The 17228-nt window shown below is 48.1% G+C and overlaps 8 protein-coding genes across 8 annotated transcripts; 6 read left to right on the forward strand and 2 right to left on the reverse strand.

Annotated features, from left to right (window-relative positions):
• Positions 1–111: 111 nt before the first annotated feature.
• E1B28_007881 (uncharacterized protein) lies at positions 112–524 on the forward strand (the record flags this gene model as incomplete). The annotated part of the gene is made up of 2 exons (XM_043152661.1): positions 112–248; positions 326–524. 2 exons carry the CDS (start codon positions 112–114, stop codon positions 522–524), a joined length of 336 nt encoding a protein of 111 aa, XP_043010747.1.
• Positions 525–1959: 1435 nt separating this feature from the next.
• Positions 1960–3393, forward strand: E1B28_007882 (uncharacterized protein; the record flags this gene model as incomplete). The annotated part of the gene is made up of 4 exons (XM_043152662.1): positions 1960–2489; positions 2561–2800; positions 2859–2910; positions 2963–3393. The coding sequence occupies exons 1-4, from the start codon at positions 2181–2183 to the stop codon at positions 3391–3393; spliced, it is 1032 nt and encodes a 343-aa protein (XP_043010748.1). The 5' UTR covers positions 1960–2180.
• A 1028-nt stretch (positions 3394–4421) lies between these two features.
• Positions 4422–5683, reverse strand: E1B28_007883 (uncharacterized protein; the record flags this gene model as incomplete). The annotated part of the gene is made up of 7 exons (XM_043152663.1): positions 5481–5683; positions 5346–5406; positions 5217–5283; positions 5090–5167; positions 4894–5033; positions 4550–4824; positions 4422–4505 (listed from the first exon to the last, which is right to left on the reverse strand). The coding sequence occupies exons 2-7, from the start codon at positions 5368–5370 to the stop codon at positions 4422–4424; spliced, it is 669 nt and encodes a 222-aa protein (XP_043010749.1). The 5' UTR covers positions 5371–5406; positions 5481–5683.
• Positions 5684–6889: 1206 nt separating this feature from the next.
• On the forward strand, positions 6890–8070 carry E1B28_007884 (uncharacterized protein; the record flags this gene model as incomplete). The annotated part of the gene is made up of 4 exons (XM_043152664.1): positions 6890–7168; positions 7233–7469; positions 7528–7582; positions 7640–8070. 4 exons carry the CDS (start codon positions 6890–6892, stop codon positions 8068–8070), a joined length of 1002 nt encoding a protein of 333 aa, XP_043010750.1.
• A 958-nt stretch (positions 8071–9028) lies between these two features.
• Positions 9029–12317, forward strand: E1B28_007885 (uncharacterized protein; the record flags this gene model as incomplete). The annotated part of the gene is made up of 3 exons (XM_043152665.1): positions 9029–9923; positions 9984–10147; positions 10214–12317. The coding sequence occupies 3 exons, from the start codon at positions 9029–9031 to the stop codon at positions 12167–12169; spliced, it is 3015 nt and encodes a 1004-aa protein (XP_043010751.1). The 3' UTR covers positions 12170–12317.
• A 1528-nt stretch (positions 12318–13845) lies between these two features.
• On the forward strand, positions 13846–14342 carry E1B28_007886 (uncharacterized protein; the record flags this gene model as incomplete). Its single annotated transcript, XM_043152666.1, has 4 exons — positions 13846–14009; positions 14064–14096; positions 14155–14176; positions 14229–14342. 4 exons carry the CDS (start codon positions 13846–13848, stop codon positions 14340–14342), a joined length of 333 nt encoding a protein of 110 aa, XP_043010752.1.
• Positions 14343–14749: 407 nt separating this feature from the next.
• On the forward strand, positions 14750–15147 carry E1B28_007887 (uncharacterized protein; the record flags this gene model as incomplete). Its single annotated transcript, XM_043152667.1, has 2 exons — positions 14750–14839; positions 14896–15147. The coding sequence occupies 2 exons, from the start codon at positions 14750–14752 to the stop codon at positions 15145–15147; spliced, it is 342 nt and encodes a 113-aa protein (XP_043010753.1).
• A 68-nt stretch (positions 15148–15215) lies between these two features.
• On the reverse strand, positions 15216–15584 carry E1B28_007888 (uncharacterized protein; the record flags this gene model as incomplete). The annotated part of the gene is made up of 1 exon (XM_043152668.1): positions 15216–15584. One exon carries the CDS (start codon positions 15582–15584, stop codon positions 15216–15218), a length of 369 nt encoding a protein of 122 aa, XP_043010754.1.
• Positions 15585–17228: the final 1644 nt, after the last annotated feature.

The raw sequence follows: 17228 nt of genomic DNA on the forward strand, positions 1-17228 counted from the left end.
AGATTGAAGTCGTCATGGACTATGGTCAGTATTCGAGTTCGACGACCACAAGTTTGTCTGAATGACTCACGATTCCCGGGCCGATTGAGCGTTGGATGTGATTAGGGATCTATGAAGCAAAGCAAGGGTGAGCGAGGGATCGCCAATATCGAGAACAGGAGAGTGATGATTACCGTTGCAGCGCCTGCGCTGTTTACGATGTACAAAGCAGTGAGGATAGCGGTGAAAATGGCTTGCATCGTTAGGAAGTTGAGTGAGATTTTCCTTCAAGGAATCTAGGTTTCTTGTTTGTTTCTTTCACCCACCAACTGACCTTGTTTTATAGGCTGAGGTACACCCTCAGGCACCTCCTGGACCCTGGCTATGCTTTAGTCAGTATCACAAAGACTCTTCTGGATTGTGTCAAGGCACGCGGTGTTCCAGGTCGATCAACGCGCAAAGATGCTGATGTTGATACAAACCTCCCGTCCACAACGGTACAAGTATCGACTTCATATTTTGGGGATTTTCCTCGCACACCTTAATGCTCACTAGTCAATGTTCGTGGTTGCGGAAGTGAAATGGCGATGCTAATGAAGAGGTTCTTCCCTTCGATGTAGGTGTCCGAAACGATTCTCAAGAATCATGACTCGGACTCGCACCAACACTCGCTGATCACTGTCCACAGCTCGTCATGAGATGGAGATGTTGATACTGATGCACTTCAAGTTCACCTACAAACAGATTTGTCCACAACTGTCACCTCGTATCATGATCACGGCTTTGTTGATTTGACCCTCAATTCATGGGTTGGAAGATGGGCAAGCTAGCAATGTTTCAGTTAGCGATGTCGATGTCATCTCGTATCATGATCACGGCTTTGTTGATTTGACCCCCAATTCATGGGTTGGAAGATGGGCAAGTTAGCAATGTTTCAGTTAGCGATGTCGATGAACACTGATCTTGAACTTAGGTTTGATTTTGCTCGAGAGCATCAAATCTCCGAGATGCCTGATATTTGCTCGGTCATGATGTAGATTTCCAGTATTCAAGGCACACTTGAATTTCTGAAGTCCGTGGCTCGCGCTCAGTACTGACCATCGCAACCTACTCCGGCTATCCCAACACTAGTATCTCGAAACGTCGTTCATATACTCCTACCTCCCGTGTCCCTACTCGAGCATTTGGCATTGAGGATCGTCGGACGAGGCTTTTTTTGTTTTCCATTCGTGAAGCTCATAGCGTTTGATCATGTGCTGAGTAGTGACTCTGACGTTGACTCTCGCTCCTTCTATTACAACACCTTCAAGGCTTCAACTGGTCCCTCAGTACTGCCCAAAAGCTATGGCCTGGCTCCAACACCGCTAAACCTGTGGTCAATTTTCGGTTCATGTCTCCTCTCAGTGGACGATACCGATTGAAGTGCCATTGCGCCACTTGTCTCTTCAGTGTATGACGACAGTGCTCGCAATTAGCTGCGTGGGTCTTTCCATTCATTCGCCGTCTTTTGAAATCGGCAGTCAACTTAGACATTCCTCCGGCCTTGTTAGCAGTCCACCTCTCACACTCGTCAGCACAACTATGCGTCAGTTTCAATAACCTCGACCTGGCCATTTACGGTCTTCTATGGCAACAAGTCAGTCAAGACACCTCGGTCTCCTCAGGGACATCGAACGTACCTTGGTCTCCTTGTTGAAATTTCCTCAGACCGGTCTACACCCCACGTCGGGCTACAATAGCAATTGCAAGGCGGTGTGGTGTCCGTTCATGTCAGACTGTCAAAATCAATCTGGGGAGGCATACATGATACCAATAACGAATATATGACTGAGCGAGTCACTCACCTCAATTCTGGAGCTCAAAATACGCCTAAGCGTTATAATGAACCCCGCGAAACCTAGCGGATACGACTAGAGAAGGATCGAAGTGGACGGGTCTGTCCTGTTTAATCATTTGGCATTCGGACGTTCGATGTTGAGATGCGTCTCCCGCTGTCATCTTCATTATTACATGGTAAGAAGAAGAATCGACACATCGAGAATACATATAAATACCAAAATGATCGATCCAAAGCTGAACGGGACCTGCTACCGAGCTTTCCCTCTGACTGAAGCGGTCGCAGCAAGATAGTACCCAAGGCTTGCACATATTTTCCCGTCATCTCAACGTCAAGCCATCGAGGCTACCGTTCCCCTACCGAAATGCCGTCTTCACCGACCCTGTCAGGGTTCAGCGCTGAACAGAATGAAAAGCTACTGATTGCCCGCCAGGAACTCCTCGGGTCATCCAACGGCGAGATCTATCTTGCTTCCGATCTTGCATCACATCTTACCTGGCGACCCACTCAGGATAAGGATGCGGGGGATGTACATGTTGTTGCACTTCCGGACGAGTTCAAAGGTAAGGCCGCTGGGGCATGCAATGAGGGTGAAGAGGAGGACGCTCTTGTTGCGGTTATAGCAAGAGTCTCCAAGAGCAATACTAACCTGGTACACGACCGCTACTACAAGGTAAGCACCCTTCTGGGTCCCCGCAAACAGATGACTTGAACACTGACATCCGATTGATTCTGAATGCATAGAAGAGCTCGTGGTATACCGAGACCTTAGCAGATCTTAAGCTTGCTGTGGCACTTGAGGCAGTCACTGAAAATGATACGCTTCAAAAGGACTTCGACGCCTACCAGGCGACAATCGAGCGCCTTCGGGAATGCTTGCCAAAGACTCAAGACGGTTGGAAGCGTAATGGAATCCTAATCGACGGCCGGGGTTCGGAGGGAACATATGTTGATAAAATCAAGCTACGTCATCGCGTGTTTCTGGTGTGTTGTTTCTCATAGTACCCTGATGCTCTATTTTTTTTACTGACAAGTGTGGTAGCCAAGGAAACCCACCGATCCTGAGGAGGAGTTATTTGAAGCCATTGACACGGGTACGTGTTCTTTCCGATATTCGTATTCATTATCAGTGCTATAGTAGGTCAGACCCCTTCAAATCGGAGTATACACTGCGGGGGTATCCGCTTCGCCACAAGGAGGCTCGGGACGAGCGGGAGTTAATGGTCACCGATAAGTCCCATAAACTCAACGTCTTTGGAGCGTACGACACCAACGGGTGTATAATTCGCCCTTCTAAGGTTTCTGAAAGCCTCCGGGGTGCTATAGTCAAGGTTTACTTCACCATCATGCACGTACCCATCAGTTGGGAATCCAAGCATGTTTTTAGTGCCGATGTCGTTTCCATCCGAGTCATTATCCCACCAAGTCCGTCCTCCACACCGCGCCATTCGACCAAACGAAAGTCTGCGCGAGACCCATTTAAACAGGATGACGACGAGTCTCCGGAAGACTCTTCACCTTCAAAGAAGCGGCATTTGACGGACTTCTTTGGTCGAGTTGGGGCACGATCATCCTAGACTGTGCCTGCCGACTCCTCTGTCCCGGGCCATTTTTTCTACTGCGTTGTACTACTCTTCGGTTCCTGTTATGCCAGGTTGCATTTTCCATCATCTTGCTTCCGTTGAATTCTTCTCTGGTGTTCTTGTACTTCCACTTGTTCCACTTGTCTCCACCCTTTCCATCTGCCTACAGCTCCTTTGGCCGGCTCATTGCGTCGTACCGAAGATGGAGTGTTTGTATTTATTACTATAGTGCGCGCGAATTTGGAGGAAGACGCACGATTCAACTGTTACTTTCGGTTACCGAATAGCTGATTGAGCTTAGCACCTTCAGTATGTATTTCAACCCATTCACGCTCAGGCGCCCACAGGTCAACACATCTTTCTTGATCTGATCATATATCCGTAATATAGTAATTTGTGTCTTTAGTTTGCCACTAGGGAATACACAATGGATGCTGGACGCCTTTTATTATGTTTTGTTGTTGCTGAGTACAGTACCTTGAATCCACGCCAGTGTTTATTTAATATCGCCCGTTAAAAACATTAAACGGGTCTTGATAACGAGAGGCTCGCCTACGGGTGGTTCATCGCCGGTTCAATTGGGACGAGCTAATTCATAAATACATTATACATACCACTATATCAGAAATTAAAGATCTGCGTCAATGCTCAGGTGCGGACGTCCCATGTAATTGTAGCATCTATAGTTGTGAATATTATATCCTCGGTTGAAGTCTCGCTCCCTCGCAGCCTGTTTAGATGAAGAATGAGACGACATCCCTGGGCCAACGTCATTTCTTGATAAGAGATAGCCAAAGATAAACCAGAGCCTGGGACAACATACCGCACAGGAGATAATTGAGATTTGGATCCTATGAGACCGCAGGACGTTAGTAGTCGGTCGTCAATACCAAACGGGTACGCTGAAGGTTCTCACGGGAAAGTAAAAATAACTGCAACTCCTCTTCTATACGTTCCGAGTGTGAACGCAGCGAGAATTCCTTCAGAGGTATCAGATAGCAGAATGATAACCTTCACCGAGTCTACGCACCACAGATGGCCACGAAAACAGAGAGCGCATCCCTATTCAGCACAGAAGTAAGGGTTGCAGGGCGCGGCGAGAAATCCTTGAAAGACCATGTCTTCATCAACGTCAGCCAACACAACGCACAGTGTATGGCCATTTCGCCCAATCTGAATAATGTGTTGCATGAGTCGAAAGGGACTTTGCAAGTGCAACAGCGTTGAAGATGATGTACATGAATAACGCAAGTCCTGGCTCTTCAAGGAGTTGAACAGACGGGATACAGATCGAAGTGAAGTGTACGGGGGTAGTAGAATTTGGCAATAATCGAGCTAAACCCCACACTGCTGTGGTCAATTTTAGGAGGAGTACAAGCCCGAGGAAGGACGCCATTTCTTGACTTTTGTTGTAGAGCGCATATACTGATGAAAATTCTGATTAGCCTGAATCGGAAATTCGGAACTAGGGAAGAAATTGGTTGATATATTCACCTCTTAACATAAGTATGGCGTCCACGATCGCAAGCGAAAAAAGGGTCATACAAACTTCGAATATGAGGTGCGCATAGCAAACGTTATGTGGGATCGCAGTGTATTGATACTTCCAGATGCTGGCGATAATGATATTACAACTGATATCAAGTTTATTTGGACACGCTTTCCTCGACGGATTGGAAGCCTCACTTACATGTGAACAACGATTGCGAAGTACCTGGATAGTAGGTATAACCAGTGAACGGGACTGTGGATCAGATTTATGGGAGATCTTGAAAACCATATCAAGGAAGGAAGAATTGGAAAGGCAGGTAACTTACTTCCAAAAATCTCGTTCCCCTTGTCGAGTGAAATATGCGTCGATACAAGTCAAGCTGAATCCTAGAACTGTACGAAAGTTTTGAATGGCGAATCAGAGTCGGTTCCACAAAGAATGGAGTAACCCTCACCTGCCGCTGCGAGGTAGGCATCCATTGGCTCTGAACATAAGCAACTTTTCCTGGGCAGCTTCTATATGTATGCCTGTTAGTGCTCAGGCTCAAGTAGTGAATTACCCTGACACCTCGTGTCTGGGCCTTACAAACCTGGATGCCTATTGGCGACTTAGACAATCGTGAGAGGGATTGGAGTCTTTCGCTATTACAACGTCTCAGCCCTGTAAATTCAATATTTCCTTCGGAGAGACGGCAACTTCAATTAGGTCCGGTTTAATAGGCTATCTTCGCTCTCCCGAGGAAACGGCGCGAATTTCGGCAACAGAGGGACAGTGAATATGTTGACGTTGACGACGAAAGAAGTAATTGATCACATGATGCAGCGTTGACCCGAGCGCTCAGCTTTTTCGTTTGCCCTGATACTTGAAGCTTGAAGCTTGAGGAACGAAATCGAATCTCTAACGCTCAGATTGACAGCAATCAAACCTCTCCTGTGCCCTCGCTTTTATCCGCACCGACCCCCAATAAGTATTGACTCAACCGATTCCGCCGTCCTTCCCATCATTATGGATTTTGACCTCGCACGAGCTTCAAGATACCGTATCACGTTCGAAAAGGTGTTCAGCCGCGGGTTGAACCTTTCGCCCAATTACTCTCATTGAAGTTGTTGGATCTAGCTGAGCGAAAGGAGAATGGAGAAGGGGAGGGGGGGAAGTATAGGTTTTCCCCTCAGTGGACGACACCGATGGAAAGGCGTCTCTTCAATGTTCGATGACAATGCTCGCAGCCGGTCTGTTCATTTGACCTACTTTCAATTCCTGTCTTTTAGAATGAGCGTAGATTACGGCAGCCAAAACTTTGCATAGTCCTCCGGCCATTTATACGCATTCAATTTCATGGTCATCAACACAACTACGCGTCGATTCAGTCAAGACAGTACAGTGACTCGGAGTCATCGGTCTCCCTGTGTCCAAATGGAATTTCCTCACTCCAATTTACGCCCTACGCCGGGTTTCAATAACAACTACAAGGCGGTGTGGTGTACGTTGATAGTAGAATGTCAAAATCGATGGGAAGGGATACCGAAAATGAAGAGGACTGAACGATAATTTGAAGCCACTCGTTTGAACTATGGAGCTCGGATACACGTTAGCATTCTACCAATCATGGTTGCGAAACCTAGGGGATATGGCAAGAGACGTAACGCAGTGGATCAAGGTGGACCAATTCTTGGCTTGTCAAAATGTAGATGACAGTGGAGTGGCACATCTTGATATCAAGTGTCCGGTTCCCAAAGCTTAAACAGGACATCCAGACATTGGCACTGGTATAAAGCTTTGACATACATATAATTACGCACCAACTGCCCTAGACCAAACTGTTACTGGATTCCCTTTGACTACCGAAGCCTGAAGCTTGAAGCATCGCAGCAAGACAGTACCCAAGGTTTGCACATAACTTCCCAACATCTCAAGCTCAAGTTCTTCCCCCTCAAGGCTACCTTCAAGCTACCTTGCTCCTCCGAACTGCCTTCACCACCCTCATACTCTAGCGCCGGAATGGACAACAAGCTACGAATTGCCCGCCAGAAACTCCTCGATCGCGAGTCATCCCACGGAGAGGTCTATCTTGCGTCCGACCTTGCATCACGTCTTGAATGGCGATGTGCCAAGGACTCGAACGACGAGCATGTCGTTGTACTTCCAGACGAGTTCAGAAGCATGATTGCTGCTACGGCCGGTACTGGAAAGGAGGGAGAGGAGGAGGACACGGTTGTTACGGTTATAGCAAGAGTCTCCAAGACCAATACTTTCCTGCCACCTGACGGCCACTACAAGGTACTTACTGGGCACGCTTTTTCCCGAATAGCCACCGACCGTCCCATTGATTTTGAATGCATAGGACGGCTCCGAGTCACGTTTCGCCGAGACCTTAGCAGACGTTACGCTCTCTGTGGCACTGGAGGCAGTCACTGAAAATGTGCAGCTCCAAAACGATTTCAAGGCCTACCATGCGACGATCGAGCGCCTTCGGAAAAGCTTGAAAAAGACTCAAGACCCTAGCCGTTGGGGGTGGGGGCTTGAAGGAATCCTGATCAAGGACGTCGATAAAATCAAGCTACGCCATCGTGTGTTTCTAGTGTGTTGATTCTTGTCAACCCGGTTCTTTCTTCTATTACTGATTCTGGGTGTGGTAGCCAAGAAAATCTACCGATCCTGAAGAAGAGTTGATTGAAGGAATCCTCGACACAGGTACGTCTTCGTTCCATTGTATCATCAGTGTCATCTGATTGCTCACCCTTACGACAGACCCCTTCAAATCAGAGTATACACTGCGGGGGTATCCGCTTCAACACAAGAGGGCTCAGGACGAGCGGGAATTAATGGTCACCGATAAGACCCATAAACTCAACCTTTTTGGCGCTTACGACACCAAGGGGCGTATAATACCCCCTTCTCTGGTTTCTGAAAGGCTCCGGGGTGCTATAGTCAAGGTTTACTTCACCATCATGCACGTACCCATCAGTCAGAAATCCTTTCATCGTTTTAGTGCCGATGTCGTTTCCATTCGAGTCATTATTCCACCAAGTCCGCCCTCTACACCGCACCATTCGACCAAACGAAAGTCTGCACGAGACCCATTTGGACAGGACGACGACGACGAGTCTCCGGAAGACTCATCACCTTCAAAGAAGCGGCATTTGACGGACTTCTTTGCTCTTCGAGCTGGAGCACGATAGACTCTACCTGCCGAATCCTCTGCGAAACCTTTTCTACGCGTTGTACCCTCCGTGTCACGTTATGCCAGGTTGCATTTCCTTGTTTCTGTCGATTTCTTCTCAATGTTTCTATTGAAATCTCCTTTGGTGTCACCTTGTACTTCCTACTCGTCTCCGCTCCTCTTCATCTGCATACAACTGCTTTGGCGGGCTCATTGCGTTGTACTGTATCGAGGATACAGGATTGGAGTATTTATTGAACTTACTTATTACTATGTTGCGCGTCCATTACGACCAAACGACCCGAGTCCCTGAACGAAGACGCCATGAAAATATTGTCGGTTCTGTCTCCCGATCCGGAAGAATTTCCACTCCTGCAGAGGGGGAGGTGAGCTTGATCGAGTAGAACTGGTAAAATTTCGAACGAGGCAATATTAAGTATACTCACTCAACTACCTTCAAGTGAACGCGTTTTTGTCTGAGTAGCGGCTGCACACTTGACAAAAAGATTCGCAGAATGATGCTCGATTGATGGTATGCGTTTGTGTAAGTTGAACACCGACTTGAGATGTAAAATCAAAGCCCACCTATTGAAGCTGGCCGAGATATCCGAGATCTCCCGGTTCCGAATCCCAAACGAATTCTGTTGAGTACAAATCTCAGTCAGAAATAATTTGAGCTGACAGCCCTTTCTCAGCCAACCGCCCGTCGGTTGAGTTCTGAGCTACAATCTAGCTAATAGTTGCTTTCGAATATCGATATACTGAGATGATGTCGTCCTTGTTCATCAGCTTCCGATGTTTCAGCGCACGGAAGTTATGTATCCAAGCTCCTAAAAAACGTTTGGGGTTAGTCGGAGGCAAGTCACCAAGTCACCGGTATGAAGAATCTTTACCTCATCAGAAGTAAAGTACCGGGGTAAAAAATTGTTGACCCGTGGTTCAATTGGTGAGAATTCGATCTTTCCTTCACCACCACGATGGAGCGACGGCGACCAACACCGTTGGGCCCAAGAACGTCGACTCCATTAGGTCCGAGAACACTCAATAGGCAATCTTCACTCTCCTCGAGGAAACGGTTGAGCGCGAATTCGAGCAACAGAGGGTCAGTGGATCTGGATTTGGAGAGTGTTGATGAGGAAAGGAGCAGTTCACGGAACGAAGACGACGAAGAAGTCACGCAGCGCATTTCCCGTCTCGACAGTAACTCTCATTTGGATAGTCGGCACGGTTCAACAGCACGTCTAGCGTCTACGCTCAGCACTCTGTCAGCGTCGAACGTTCGAGACTCGTTGGATGCGGGAAGCGTTCGTGAGGGCGGTTCAGTCGAATCTCCGACCTCTGACCCGAGCTCAGCGTCGCCGCCAAATATCGAAGATAATTGTGAAGGGGAAACTCGATGTGACGAAGGAAAACCCATATCTGAAAGTGGATTTATCAGTCGTAGCGCTCGGCCTTCGTCTGCGCCGACATTCGAAGAACGACATCGCGTCTCTGGCACTCCGTCAGACAGTAATCACGCCTCTGTTCCGCCCTCACCTTCACATGCACCATCCGCACCGACCCCAACATTCACTCAAATGGTCCCGCCGTCCTTCACATCTTCACCAGAACTTCCACCACATTTCAAAGCTCTTCCGTACGACGCCGCGGTGTGGACTCTGACCTCCCACGAGCTTCAAAATATCGTATCACGTTCGATAAGATCTTCAGCGCAGGAGTCCTTCGTCCGATTACTCTCCCTGAAGTTGTTGGATACCGAGCTACCCGGCGAACTTGAAAAGTTGAGCGAAAGGAGAATGGAGAAGGGGGGGAAGTACAGATTTCTGGTACAGAGGAAGAACATGTTGGCTAGAGGTCTATGGAGCATCGTTGGTATGGTCTTCCCTTTCTCGGCACTATATTCCACGTTTAACCTCAGACGTTTGACGTTAGGCTCAGACCCAACCGTTACGTCTCTCCTTTCACAGCTTTCAGAAGCTTCTGCGGAATGCGACAAGTTGGCTGAAGAGCTGGTTAAGATCTGCGATCAGGTCAAGGAAATCCAGCAGTTACTGGATAATCACTCCGCTAGCGCCTTGGCTGTTGCTCTACGAAAGGTATTCCCCCCCCCTTTTCTATCTTACCTTTTTGTGTTTTGCAGCTGATGTTGATGATCACTGAAGCTCAATAACTCTTACGCCAAACGAACGGATGAACTGGTGCAAGCACGAGAGCGGATCAACCAACTTGAAGGCGAGAAAGAGGACGCATGGAAGGAAGCTGAGCGGCTGGCATTCAAGCTAGACGAGCTTGGGAGAGAGCGAGAAATAGAAAGAGAGCAGCACTTGGATGAGCTTCAGAGGGCTCAGGAAGACGAGATACCAGAGGGAGACTCAGCAATTTTATTGGAAGCTCAAATCGTCAACGTGGCTCTACCCCAGACTTCGTCATTGCCATTACGCCACCCTCGGATCTCAACTTCTACGTTCGGTGGTGCCAGCCCAGTTAGTCCGAACTATTCAGACCCGCACATACCACCAGCGCGTAGCACACCAACTACACCCACGACGCCTCATACGGCAACAACTCAAACCTCTGGTTCTATGCCTATACCTGTACCCGCTACCCCTACACAAACACAACCGCACGACGATTCCCAAGCACCTTTTCAAACATCGCATCCGGATGGCGACACTGATTCGGATGATGACTCGCTCTCAGGAGAGGAAATTCTCATCCAAACAGCAGAGGTCATCAATGTCGCCTCGCCCACCCAATCTACTTTTCCCTCAAGGCCGATGTCACCCGTTTTAGAAAGACCGACACTGATAACGATTCCGAGCTCGCCGAATTTGAAGACGAGGGCGAGTTTACCTATGATGTCGATGATGGGAAGTCAGCCTCAATGGGTGCAGACAAGTCTACACACTGCTATACCTTTACAAAGGCACTCGTCGTCGTCACCTCTTACTCCATCACCACTCGGTCAGGATTCACCACGGCCAACCCCAGAAGGGCCCACGAGTGTCAGCGGGCACGGAGATGACGACGAGTGGGATGTTGACGATGAAGAGGATATAGGAGAAGATCAGCAGAGACATCCCATCGATTCGGCGTCTGAATTAATAGCTCAAGCCAACGATACGACCTTGGAAACGGTAGACAAGATGGGACCGTTCAAAATCAGCCTTCCTTCACGAAATAAAAATACTGTGGGTTTAACTATCGTTCCTCCACCTCCCTCCTCTTCTCAGCAACCTCCAACATCGCTTACGCCCAATCGACGACCACAGAGACCGTCGAATCGGCCCCCCTCACCGTTTCCACCACCTTCACAACCGCTACCTTTGAGCCCAAGTCAACTCGAGTTCCCCGCACCTCCCCAAAGCCCTAATAGTGTTACTTTATCCCCGGTAAAAAAGCGATCTAAACGTTATTCGTCATCAAGTGCTGGTGGGGGAAAGACACCAGCAACCCCGACACATCTCGAAGGTGTGACTGCAGCGCGAAAACGGAGTATTCGGGCATCCCAGGGAAGTTTGCGTTTCGTACATCCTAGGGAAGTCGGTGAATTGCCAGAGTTGCCGACGAAGCTGTACATGCAGAATTCGAACATGCCTTTGTCGTTGTCATATGGTCCCAGCCAAAGCTCTCCGACGGGAACTTCTACTTCTCCGATGCAACAACACAACCGTCGACTACACCTCCAACCGAATCGACGTCTAGCTGTCGACGATCTCGTTCTCACACCTTCGCCCATGTCGAACGATGATCATTCGCAGAGAGAGAAGGCTACTCGAAGGGGTAGTGTCGATGAGGTGTCTCTGGTTGCGAACATGGCGCGTCGTCAGATTGCTGGGCTTCAAGAAGAAGCTCCGCCGCTTCCGAATGCTAATGATTCGATCACTTACTATTCATTCCCGAATGGATCCGCCTCCAAGCCTGGGAGATCGATTCCGAATGTATGGGGAATCGGGGCAGCAGAGCGGAAGCCTAGTGTGAGACTCAGCGCTCCTTCTACGGGTGGGATCACAACTGAGGGTCGCAGTGGTGGCGGAGGGTTGGGAGCTGGGATTCAAAAGTGGAAGAGTATGTTGATGAATCAACGAGGTAGGGGGAGGTTTTCGGTCCTCGGATAAGTCGTCGTTTTCAAACGGTTTTCTTCTCCTTTTCTTATGCACACCCTACGTAGCCCAGTAATTCTGTATCCGCTATCTACTAAATTATTGTTAAACCGTCAAGCTGCTTGTCATACATACCACTGATCGCATAGTTACCCTCTTTTACGCTTTTCTTTTTTTTGCTTTTTTTGCTTTGCTCCCTTCCTCGCTTTTTCTAAGTATTTGTAGTACTGTGTCACACAGATCCTATTCTTGTTTAACAAACTGTAATCTTTGTATCACTAGATGCGTTTTTGAATAACTACTTTTTCTTCTTTGAAGTTGTTTTTTCACTTCTTCTCAAACCAAAGAACCCCGCTCAGAGGAAGCTCCAGAGCTGTACTTGGGGTGACATTCAATCCTGACCATGCTGTGTAGTCGCAAGGCCGGTGACCGCGATATTTGGAGATTCCCTTATCTCCGAGTTTTGAGTCTCTTGCGGCACGTTTCAAGCTTCAAGCTTCAAGTTTGACTTGTCACTTGACCTCCACCTTCCAAAGTTCCATCTCCTCAATTCCGATGTGTACCGTGAACTATGTTATCCTCAACCCTGCAAACACCTTTGCGTATAATGAGTTCATGGAATGAAAGTATTCTCCGCGTACCATTTGAAACGAGGAGCACGTGTCGTACAACGGACAATTCACGTCGTACTAGGGTGCTTGGAAGTTTTCAATTGGTAACCGTCACAGGCGTAGAAAGTGAGTTCACGTTGCTCTTTCCCCGTCAAGTCGATTTTGAATAATTTGAAAAGCTAATGCACCGCATTTCACTCCGTTCAACTTGAAAGCTCTTGAAAGGTGCCCTAGCGGTTGCTCCACGACCTACAAGATGATTCTGAACGTGATGAACATATTGCAAAAGCCAAATTTTTTGAGAAAAACGTGGTGGTCCCAAGGGTTGAGCCTCGAATAGGACACGGTCGGCCGATCTTCCTGCGTTGAGTGATCATGAGGAGCTGGAAGTTGTTTTACGCGTGTAGCGGGCATACAGACCGAAAAACAAGTGGTAGTAAGTGGCCGCTTTGTCTCAATCCTTCATGTACTGATTTGACCCGGCCGCAACTGTTTCAAGAAGGCACTAGTTTCAAGTAGGATAATAGCCAGGCAAATTTGATGCTAAAAGGCCAATAGAATGCTGCTAAGTCCATTTACGGGAGGGAAGCTAGCTCCCAAGATGATGCGTGGCGATCATAGCCAGCCGCGTTTCTAATTATATGTCGCGGGCTGAAAACGATCTACTAGGCTATGGTGTTCGGAGTATTATAAGTTTATAAGTAGTAAGTGACCGTTTCTGAGCCCCATCCTCTCAATTCCCCAACTCACTAATCTCATCTCAATTCAGCGAGCGTCTTACGTTACGATGGCTTCCAGCGATGACGTTGACAAGAATCTAGAGCTCTCTCTAAGTGCTGGCCATGTCGTGATTTTTCCAATCTGTACCCTCTCGGTGCGTGATACAGTGTCTCTGGAATCCCACATGATATGAAAGTTTCCCTAGGTGATGTTCCTCCTATACGGTTTGAATACTTGCCCATGTTACTTTCAAGAGCCGAAATTCACCTATTTTTTTCGGAAGGTATATATCTCGTGGTATTTGTGTTATCAATTCGCATCCTCTCTCGCCGCGATGGTTGTCTTGTCTCTAAACTGTACATGGGAGGGACGATATCTCTTTTCACTTTCACAACAGTCCTCGTTGTTATAGAAGCTTGGGGACTTTCCAGCCGGACCATCGCCGAATTCAAGAGTGCGACCACAACGGACCATAGTCCCGTCATCGACTACCTCGTCGCGGATAGTAAATCTGGGTCTTGGAAGTAAGCGAATACCTGTTTCAATCTCGTGTCTCCCACTCAAGTCGTTCACTCCAGTTCAGCTACGGCCTTCTTTACAACCTTCATGAAGTGAGCATTACTTTGGAATTGTCCCTATCATCACTTGATCGAATTTCGGCCAACTCAGTGCAATTGCGGATTCGATGCTTGTGAGCAGGACAGTCATGAACCGAACCCCGTAATAACGGATGCTAAAAAAAGGTTCACCGCTGTTATTCTGTTTGGAATTCCAACAAATATGTGTTGTATCCACTCGCCTTCATAGCCTTTATCTTGAACGGTTTGCTTTGCTTCATTGGCTCACTCAACCTCTGAATCTGGATTGACATATGAGCAGGTTTAGACCTAGGCTGTGACGTTTCTATCATGCTCGGGAATACTACCGACGGCCCAAATCGCATCCTTCTGTTCAAGGGTCAGTCAATCAGCAATGGGGTAGTAATAGGGATCGTCGTTTTCCACGTCTTACTAACGTTCATGACTGGTAGGTTTGATGTTTAAACCCTAATCTACCTTGTATTCACACTCGAATTCAAGGGGGCCGAATCTGGTGGATCAGCCGCCAGTTAAGATGTCTAATAGGCCGGCCAACACATGGGAAGTATAACGCGATTGTGGCCGTCATGTCAGTATCCGGACTTCCAGTCCCGTAAGAAATCGCACTCACATGGAAATCATACAGAATAGAATCCGGATTGCTATACGCAAGTTCCTTGTTAGCCATGGCTATACTTGACGCCATGTTCACTTCGGATCCTTCTGCCAGGGGCCTGCTTCCACTCGACATGGGGATTATTTCTGGGCTGATGTCGGTAAGTGTCGCTACCTCAGCTCTCACTGTAACCTGTAACCAAGGCCTGTATTCTAGGGCCTTGCTCCAACCTTGATTATTGTTCGGACAGCGCATGGAAAACCCGTGGATGGTGTGCAACAGATGATATCGATATCTTCGTTTCCGGTGGTAGACTCGGGGGAGAATCAAGAAAGGTCAACCACCGTCACGAGCCAAGCTACGATAGACCTTCATCTACCGGTTCAACCTGGCAATACTGCTGGGCGTAGTGAAGGTTCATCGACTTTACAGGTTGGCCCTCGCCATGACTCGAGGATGGAAGTCTAGCGTCGGGGTGCAGTCGGGATAAAGGGGGGTGCCGAGCTAGTGATTGTCCGTCCGCCATTATCTTCCTTTCAACGCCTCTCCTGCCTCGGCCTCGCCATCCCGAAGATCACATTAAAAAAGGTCGTCAGATCAGAATCTTCAGCCGTTCTCGCAAGCCTCGTATCATCATCTCTTACCTCATCTTCGTGTTCCCAAAAGTTCCTTACCGAAGGCGTATTCGTACTATCTTCTGGCGGGAGGAAAGCGGTTCTAGGCGGGAAAACCGAGCGTTTGACCTTCGTAGGGGAGTTTGTGTTCAACTTCTCTTGCACGTCGGTGAGATTCCGAAGCATCCCACTGAGATTACAGGCCATGAACGGGTGGTCGGCGTTATTGCTGTAGTTCCGATCAAACTTCGCTAGCACGAAAGCCTCTGCATGTTGACCCGAGATATTCATAGCACATTACAGTCGAATCAATGCTAGCAATCTTCCGCCTATGTCTAACGATGGCCATGACTAGGAGAAAGATGGTCACGACTCAAAGAGCAGTGTACGCCGAGGTGCCAGCTCTGGTCCGGTGACATTCCCGTTGTTCTCGTTCCCGACTAAACGGTTTTTATCGGTCCGCTTATCCCCGAGTCAGCCTTTTTGCTTTACAACTTCCCCTACGTGAAGTCGTGCGCGACTGACGGTCATTTTTGCCTAAGATATCAACTCATTCCCCATGACCTCTTGTGAGTAAGTCGCTTCAGGTCCTCGGAGTGGATCGTCTGAAGAGTTTTTCTAGTAAATTCGAGGCTCTGTGGTACTCTGCATCTCATATCATTCAACGGTGCTTCAAGGAACAGGAACAATGACGATGCACGAACTTCATGTCCAAAAAGGTAAAAATAAAGTTGAAAGAACGAGAGAGGGCGGGTGTCTAAAGATGGATTCAGGTCTAAAGATGGTGACAATAAAGTTAAAAGAGCGAGAGAGGGCGGGTGTCTAAAGATGGATTCAGGCCTAGTGATGGAGAAAACTTGGACAGGATACAAGTCGGCCGCGATCTTTTTACGTGGAGGAGCTGAAGTTGCCGACAGTGCGTGTACAGCCAAACATCATATACCCGGCTTCATGATCAAACCACGTCTGGCGGCGTACAGCATGGGGGAGGTAAATCAAGGATAATAAAACCTCGAGGTGCGTATGTTCGATGCAGACTAGCTTTTCTACAATTTTCTTACGTCTATGCTCTAGCTTGACGAGTTCCGATTGACGAAGTATGGGGATTCCATTTTTTCACGCGGCGCCCACAAACCCAACAAATTGTCGAGGGCCGGCCCCGGCCAAGGCTCCTGGCATCATCATAATCTTCCTGATAGACGTAAGCGGGACTGTTTGTTCTTCTCGAACAAACGCACTGCTTTCACCCGGCCGTGCAAGACTTCAGCATCGGGTGAGCGGGTAGTGTAAGCCATACTGTCCCCCGCCAAACACGTTATCCCAAATCAGAGTCACAAGCTCAGGGGGATCACTGGCATCGTACTGGCATTGTTCACCCGAGGGTAACCTAACGAAAAACAACCGTGCAGCTTTGATATTGAATGCCTAGCGCTTGGTAGTGGAGCCTAACTGTGCCGCGCGCCACGGAATCAGGCAGATAGCCAGCGTTGCCAAATTCGTCTCGCAAGTTGATGGACATTCTGAGGCTCTGAATGCTTATAAGTGAAGTAATTAAAATTAATCGTTAAATCATTTCAATTCCCAGTTCACACAACCTTTCTAGATTCAGTACGCCTACGTTTTAATGGCGTCTGAGGGTGATGTCGGACAGGAATTAGCACCTTTCTTACTTGCTGCTCATGTGATAGTCTATCCGGTTTCTACTCTCTCGGTGGGTGATTCTACATCGGTGTGCTCCCGCGATGAATGATGCATGCTTTTTTTTTCATAGGTGATGTTCTTCTTATATGGTTCTCGGAACAACGATATTGTCTAGAGAGAGGGTAACTCACATCACCCATTTTCTCAAACAGGAATCTATCTCGTGGTATTTATACTATCGATTCGCATTTTTTTCCGTTGCGACTACCCCTCAAAACTGTACTTGGGAGGGAC

This window comes from Marasmius oreades, chromosome 4 (assembly GCF_018924745.1).
Source record: "Marasmius oreades isolate 03SP1 chromosome 4, whole genome shotgun sequence".
Taxonomy (NCBI): Eukaryota; Fungi; Basidiomycota; class Agaricomycetes; order Agaricales; family Marasmiaceae; genus Marasmius; species Marasmius oreades.